A 7,987-nucleotide genomic window follows, 5' to 3' on the forward strand; every position below is an offset into this window, starting at 1 on the left:
CACCACCACTCTCCCCGCTGCTCCCAACCTGCTAAGCACATATATACCGGGTGAATTCATGTCTCACAATTAGAGTCCTATGACGTAGTGTCTGCAGGCTTTGGCTGATGTTCCCAGGATTCCCTACTGGGAAACAAAAAGCACTTTAAACTATTTCACCTCCCGCCTCTCCTTTCACGTCCTTCTCCAGACCTTTGCAAAGGCAAAGCCAGAAGCACCAGCAGCACCAGGGGCTGTTTTCTCTTCCTCTGCCTTCTTTTGTCTTCTTATCAAGAGCTTCTCTTTCCTGAGGCCTAGTCCTCTACTGCTGCCTGCTCCCTCTTTTGTGGAAATCCTGCTCTCAGCCAGTGTTTGAATCTCCCCAGGTGCTGGGTGACAGCTCCAGCCTCCTGACTGACATCCCTGCCTTCAGACTCACAGCCCTTAGAATAGCAACTCTCAGCTCCAGCTGCATATTAGAATCAGTCAGGGACATGTATGTATATATGTATGTATGAATGAATGAATGAATGAATGAATGAATGAATGACAGAGCCTCACTCTGTTGCCCAGGTTGGAGAGCAATGGTGCGATCTCAGCTCACTGCAACCTCTGTCTCCTGGATTCAAGCGATTCTCCTGCCTCAGTCTCCCAAGTAGCTGGGATTACAGGTGCATGCCACTATGCCCAGCTAATTTTTGTATTTTTAAAGAGACAAGGTTTTGCCATGTTGGCCAGGCTAGGCTGGTCTTGAACTCCTGCCTTCAGGAGATTCACCCGCCTTGGCCTTCCAAAGTGCTGGGATTACAGGTGTGAGTCACTGCGCCCGGTCATCCAGGGACTTTTAAAAACAATCAGTGCCTATAGCCACTTTGGAAAACTCTTTGGTCTATTTAATAACGCTGAACACATGTATTTCCTGTGATCCAATGGTTTCAATCCTAGGTATATCCCCAAAAGAAAGGTATATATGTGTCCACCAAAAGATATACACAAGAATATTCACAGCAGCACTTTATAAACAGCTCCAAACTAGAAACTCCCCAAATGTCCGCTGACAGTAGGATGGATGAATAAACTGTGGCACATTCATACTGAGGAATACCATACAGGTCTGACTGCATCTGTGACTTAAAAAAAAAAAAAAAATCAAGCAGGGCGATGTGACACAGAGTGATGGCTGGGAAGAGGGAGGCCTCAGTGAAGAAGTGACAGTTGAGCAAACTTAAACAACATACAATAATATCTATAAAGTTTGAAAGCAAGAAGCTTGGCATATGGGGTTAGAAGTCAGCATGATGGTGTAAAGACTCACTGGGGGATGAATAGTCCTGAAAGAAAGTGGAAAGGAGCTTCTGAGGACTGTAATAGTCTATTGCCTGACTGGATGCTGGTATGTTCATTTTATCAAAACTTACCTGCTGCTCACTTACGATTTGTACTAGTTTCTATGTGTATGTTAGCTTCAATTAAAAGTTTATTTGAGGCCAGGTGCAGTAGCTCACACCTGTAATCCTAGCACTTTGGGAGGCCGAGGCGGGCTGATCACCTGAGGTCAGGAGTTTGAGACCAACCTAGCCAACACAGTAAAACCCCATCTCTACTAAAAATAAAAAATTAGCCAAGCGTGGTGGCACATGCCTATAATTCCAGCTACTTGGGAGGCTGAGACAGGAAAATCACTTGAACCTGGGAGGCGGGGGTTGCAGTGAGCCAAGATCACATCATTGCACTCCATCCTGAGTGACAAGAGTAAAACTCTTCCTCAAATTAAAAAAAAAAAAAAAAAAGTTTACTTGAAAAACAATATCAGTGCCTGACCGGGCTTATCCCCAGAGATTCTGACTTAATTGGTCTGGAGTGCGAGCTGGATTCAGTACTTTGTGAAAGCTCCTGAGATTATTTTAATGTGCAGGGTTTATGAACCACTGCCTTAGATCTGGTCCCCACAGAGAAATCAAGTAATCTGTATTAAAAAAAACCTGACCCAGTCACTTCCCTGCTTTCAAACTTCCAAAGCCTCCCACCTCTGAAGGAGGCAGTCCAGGCCCCATTCCACAGCACACTAGGCCTCTGGGACTTGGCCTGATTCACCTGATTAACCTCTCTGGCTACCATTTCCACCAGCATCTGCCTCACATGTTGCAGTCTAGTGACTCCAGCAGCATCCTGCACCACCCGTGGTGTTCCACACCTCTGCTCACTCTTGCTCTCCTCCTTCTCCTGGATTGCCCTTCCCCACTCCACCACTCAACTCAGGTGCCACCTCCTGCAGGAAGCCACCTCTGAATCTCCAGGACAGGCCAGTGGCCCACCTAGGTCCATTACACCCTGCCCAGTCCTGTCATTTGCTATGTGGTTGGTAGCCACAGTGCCTGGCTTAGGAAAGGTTGGTTCTAAGAAAAACAATTTCATCCCCTGTGACCAGCTCCAAGCCTTCCCCTGCCAAGCTTCTCCACTCAGATCTCTGTGACTTCAATTCATTCATCTATCCATCCATCCAACAAGAATTTACTGAGCACTGCTGTGTGCTAGGTACTGCTCCAGGTACTGAGGACTCAGCAGTGAAAAAAGATGACTCCTGCTGTCATGGGACATACAGGATAGTAGGGAAAAGATGGATAATCAACAAGGTCATTTCTGACCACATCTGTGGCTTAAGAAAAACTCAAGCAGGGCGATGTGACACAGAGTAATGGTGGGGGAGAGGGAGGCCTCCCTGAAGAAGTGACGTTGGATTGAGAAGTGCACGTCAAGAGGTTGCCAGGCAGAGGAAATAGGACCCATGTGGGCCTAGAGTCAAGAATAAGCTTGAAGTGTCTGAGGAACTTAAAGGCCAGTGTGACCAGAGGGAAGTGAACAAGGTCAAAGAGTTGGGCAGGGGCCAGGTCCCTGGATGCTTCTAAGCAGGAAGGTGATATGCTCTGGCTTACCCCCGGATCTGTGTACCCCTGGACTGGAAGACAGCAAGGGTGGATCTGGAAAGACCACTAGGAGGCCGCTGGTGATGGGTGAGAGAGGAAGGGGGCTGAGACTAGGGTCAGGGCAGAGGAGGAGAGAAGCGGTGAGGTTTAGGATGTGTTGTGGGCTGGCGGATGGATGATGGGGAAGAGGAACAAGGATGACTTTTTGGTTTGGGGTCTAAGAAACTGGGTGGATGGTTGAGCAGGTAGAGAAAAATCAGCTTGGGAGGAAACAAATCAAGACTTCTGTTTTGGACATGGTGTGAACTGCCTTCTAGACATCCACATGGAGGTGTCGGGATACAGAAGTCTAGAGCTCACAGAGGAAGTCAAGGCTGGAGATAGGAAAAAAAAAAAAAGTGGGGTTATTAGCATAGAGGGCCAACATGGTGAAACCCTGTCTCTACTGAAAATACAAAAATTAGCCAGGCGTGGTCGCATGCACCTGTAATCCCAGCTACTTAGGGAGGTTGAGACAGGAGAATCGCTTGAACCCAGAGGCGGAGGTTGCAGTAAGCCGAGATTGTGCCATTGCACTCCAGCCTGGGTAAGACTCCATCTTAAAAAAAAAAAAAAAAAAAAAAAAAAAAAAAAAAAAAAAAAAGCGCAACCACTACAGGATCAACTAAGAGCTCCTAGAGAAAGAATAGGTAGAAAAGAGTATAAGGCCAACTACCTAGCCCTGGGCATTCATTCCAGCTTTCAACTCCAGTGAGAGATGAGAAGGAGAGTGTGGAGGTAGAAAGGAAATGAGAAACAATGCTGTGTCCAGAGAGCCAAGAGAAGTCAGGGTTGAGAGAGAGAGAGAGAGAGAGAGAGAGAGAGCTGTCAACTTTAATGAATGCTCCTGAGAAGCCAAGCAAGATGAACACACACACACACACACAAAACCTTTGGCTCTGCCTATATGGAGATCATTGGTGGCCAGGGCCAGAGCTTCCATCCAGCGATGGAGACTGCAGACTGGAGTGAGCAGCAGAGAGGAGAGATTAGGAAGTGCTGCCAGCACCTACAGACAGCTCTTTCACTGAAGGGGATATGGATCAAAGAGAGGGCAGGTGAAGGAGGGGAGATGTCGGAGCAGGTTGTGTACTATTGAGAAGGAACCAGTAGAAAGGGAGAAACTGACACATTCATCAGACCCTTGTAATCATGATCATCTTCTGTGTGAATTAGTTCCTGGGTTCCTGGAATAGCATCAGGAATCAGCCACCCTGATCTTTAGCATTTATTCTGTCACTGTTACGATAGGCTTGAGTTTACGATAGGCTTCAGTTTATGATAGGCTTGAGTTTACGATAGGCTTGAGTTTCCTCAGCTCTTAAGTGGAAATAATACTACCTTATGTATGTAAGCCACCCCGATCACACGTGCTTTCATGCCATTTTCTCATTTGATGCTGACAACAAACCAAGGTGTCAGGACAGGATGTCATGCCTGTCCCTAACCTCAGAGAAGTAGCCTTCCCAGCACTGCACAGCCTGTTACCAGCAGAGCCTGGATCCCAGCCCATTGTGCTCAGTCTAGTCACTCTGGCATCTCTCCCAGGAACAGAATTGCTCTCCCTCCTCCAATTGTGTTACTAAGGAACAGGTGTAAAAGACTTTCAGCCACCAGAAAGTGAGATCATGGGCCAGGTGTAGTCATGAGCTCAGATAGTGAACTTTCACCTCCCTCCTTGGCAATACCCTGTGGTCAGGAGCAGGCAGAATACACAAAGAGTGGAGGCTAGATGTTCCAGACAGACTCTGAATAGGTGACAGTGCTAGGGGCTCATTCTTCTCAGTGCTGGCCACATGTTGGGCCTGGCTACTAGCTAAAAGATTCTGGGGAGGGGGATACAGCAGCTCCTAGCTCATACTCAGAGGGTCCTGGGATCAAAAGTATTTACACCCAGGAATATTTCAAATAAATCTTTTCATCTATGTGGAAAACATACGAAGTGGCTCAAGTGAGAAACTCCAGTTTCCCTAGGTTGACAAGTCAAGTGCAGTAATGATGTCACTGTAACCAATATGTTTCCAAAGTTTCCTGAAATTGACTAGCCCCATGCACTTCGAGAAGTTGGTAAGTAGGATTGTCATCATTTTCTAAAATTGAGAACACGGTGTCTTACAATCACAGCCACTCACAAAGGAAGCCAGAGATGGCCCCAACCCTTCCAAAGACTTCCTGTGGACTCAGGACCAGTGGTCTCTCCTGGGCCTCACTGTACCTGGCAAATCCAGGGGCACAGACTCAGGGTCCTGCCCTGCCGACAGAGGCTGCCTTGTCCCTCCGTGCTTCATACGTCAGCTCCCGCTCAGCCCCAGGCTGCTGGGTCCCTGCTGTGGGCCAAAAACCAGCCACTTTGCTGTTTTCTACCCCCCACCCCCTTCCCGAGGGAGGGGCTCTGGTGTGAGACACCCCCTCAGAGAGGAAAGCGTCTCCCAGCTTTGGAGAGAATCAAGCTGTCCTTTCTCTCTCTCCAGCTGGAACCAGTGGGCCGCAAGACTACCTCCAACAACTTCACCCACAGCCGAGCCAAACTCAAGTGCCCCTCTCCTGTGAGTAAACATCCCGCCTGCCCCAGGTGGAACAGATGCCTGGGGTGGGGGTTGTCCTGTCCCCTAGAAGCACAGAGGAGTGCCCTGGGAGGCTCCCTCAAATGCAGCTTCACTCTGCATTTCTCAAATCTCACCTGTCCCCACTGCCATGGAAACTTCTCAGGGTGTGGGCAGCCATGGAGTGAGGGGAGAGGACATTCAACAGCTCCAGCCGAAGTGAGGACAGTCAGGGAGGCTGATGAGCACTGGCGGGTGTCTGGGGTCACCCATTCCTTCTGAAAACTCCGATGCATCCTCAGTCTTAAAAGTGCATCAAGGCCAGGCATGGTGGCTCACGCCTGTGATCCCAGCACTTTGGGAGACCGAGGTGGGCAGATCACCTGAGGTCTGGAGTACAAGACCAGCCTGGCCAATATAGTTAAACCCTGTCTCCACTGAAAATATACAAGTTAGCCGGACATGGTGGCGGGCACCTGTAGTCCCAGCTACTCGAGAGGCTGAGGCAGGAGAATCACTTGAACCCCGGGAGGCTGAGTTTGCAGTGAGCCGAGATCATGCCACTGCACTCCAGACTAACTGATTCAAAAATAAAAGTGCAGCAAGCAGCTCTCCCATGCCAGGCAGTATACTAGGATCTGGGGATCGGGAGGCAAAGATAAAAAGGACTCAGTCTCTGTTCCTGGAGCCTGCAATGGTCTTCCTCCCTCACCACACCCACTGCCCTCGCCTGGCCCACCTTTGAAGCCTGTGACTTGTCTCCCCAACTCTCCTGTCCCTCTTGTCCATCCACCCTACACTTGCTGCCAGATACAGATAGACCTTCCTGGAAATAACTTGCCCCATCAAGGCTGCTTGAAATCCTTGCCTGGTCCCTACTGCCCATTGACCAGAGTCTGGAGGGAGGGTCACCTGCCTCCACTATACACATGCTACACTCCTGGCCAGTGGATCCATCCCCCAGGATGGGAGTGCCCGTGTCCAGGACTTTCCTTCTTCTATCTGCTCCTGGAGGTTCATCCTCCATCTGCCTATGAGAACATCTGCCTCCCTCCAGGCCCAGATGTTGCCTTCACTAAGCTACAGTTTCACCTTGTCTTACCTACCATTTCTGTCTCCAGACACTCACCCGTATGGGTCTCCTTTTCTATTTGTACCTCTCATAAGACACTGACCCAGTCTCCTTTATGATGTGATTGTTTCTGCACATCTCACCTTCCTCCTGGGCCGCAAGAAAAGATATCACGTCTTAACCCTCTGGTCTCATCACAGCTCCCAGCATGGGGGCTCCACACAGCAGGCACCCAATTCACATTCACTGAGAGAAAGGAGAGTGGAGAGGGGTGTAGGAAGGCAGGAATGCACACTATCTGCCCACATGCCTCCCCTCCCGGCCCTTCTGATTTGGGAATCTTTCATCTACTACAAAACCAACTGTCCTTCCATGCTGCCCTTCCCTGATTTCTGGGTATTCCTGGGATGGGAGAATGGGGACAGTTGTGACCAAGAAGAAGTAGGGGCAGGAGTTCTACAGGCTCCCCAGGGCTCTCTGCCACTGGTCACCTATCAGGCTCTCTGCCATTGGTCGCCTATCAGTTCCCAATCTTTCAAAATCAGGTTTGACAGCAAAGGAAATGCTGGTGAGAAACCAAAAGAAGGTTCTAACTGTGTGTTGACCTCTTTAGAGGCCCATCCCACTAAAGAGGGTTTGGGTACAGCGTAAACGAGGGAGCTTTACAAAAGGGAAGTGCTGTGAAAACGTGCAGGGTTATCACAGCATCTCAGGAATGGGGACTAGGCAAGTCTTGGCTTGGTGATGGATGGTTCACCGAGGTCCTTTCCGCTGCCCCCCCACCCACAGGAGAGCCCTTACCTCTACACCCTGCGGAATAGCCAGCTGCTCCCAGACCAGGCTGAAGAAGCCCCCAATGTGCTCTACTGGGCCGTGCCAGTGGCGGCGGGAGTCGGCCTTGTGGTCGGCGTCATCGGGACAGTGGTCTGGAGGTGCAGAAGAGGTGGCCGGAGGGAAGATCCTCCAATGAGCCTGCGCACTGTGGCCCTCTAGGCCCAGGGGTGGGTCCTCCCCAGCCACTCTCCTCACTGCCCCCGCCCCAGCCACTCCCAGCCACCAGGACATGCTTCAACACCTGGTGCCATAGGAAGCCCAGGGGATAGTCACAGCTTCTCGGGGCCTGGGCTTCTTCCAGGCCTATGCTCCTGGAAGGGGTACATTTAAATAAAGTTCAAAGCTGTTTTATTCCTGGGTTTGCCTGTGTGAAGCACTTGCCTTTCATCTCTTGTGCAGCCCAGGTGTGGGAACTGCCGCCTTTCGTGGCCTGCCTCCGGCAGGGCTGCCCAAGCCTCGGCCAGTCAGAGCCCAAACTGCCTGCCACCACGAGCATATCCTCAAATCACCAAACTCACTATTTCAAAGGCAGAAAAAACACTGGTCACCAGGGGGTGGCTGGAATTTTGGAGCTGGCTGGCCACCATTCAGTCCAA

At 50.1% G+C, this 7,987-nt stretch overlaps 1 protein-coding gene across 1 annotated transcript in view; it reads left to right on the forward strand.

Moving 5' to 3' along the window:
* The window catches only part of PLB1 (phospholipase B1), a 169,595-nt gene extending 161,853 nt beyond the window's left edge, over window positions 1-7,742 (forward strand). The window contains exons 59-60 of the mRNA XM_007971076.3: window positions 5,414-5,488; window positions 7,347-7,742. Of these exons, the coding sequence (XP_007969267.3) occupies window positions 5,414-5,488; window positions 7,347-7,550 (279 nt within the window). The 3' untranslated portion in view covers window positions 7,551-7,742. The remainder of the gene's footprint in view (window positions 1-5,413; window positions 5,489-7,346) is intronic.
* The last annotated feature ends 245 nt before the right edge of the window (window positions 7,743-7,987 follow it).

The sequence above is a fragment of the Chlorocebus sabaeus genome, chromosome 14, assembly GCF_047675955.1.
Source record: "Chlorocebus sabaeus isolate Y175 chromosome 14, mChlSab1.0.hap1, whole genome shotgun sequence".
Classification (NCBI taxonomy): domain Eukaryota; kingdom Metazoa; phylum Chordata; class Mammalia; order Primates; family Cercopithecidae; genus Chlorocebus; species Chlorocebus sabaeus.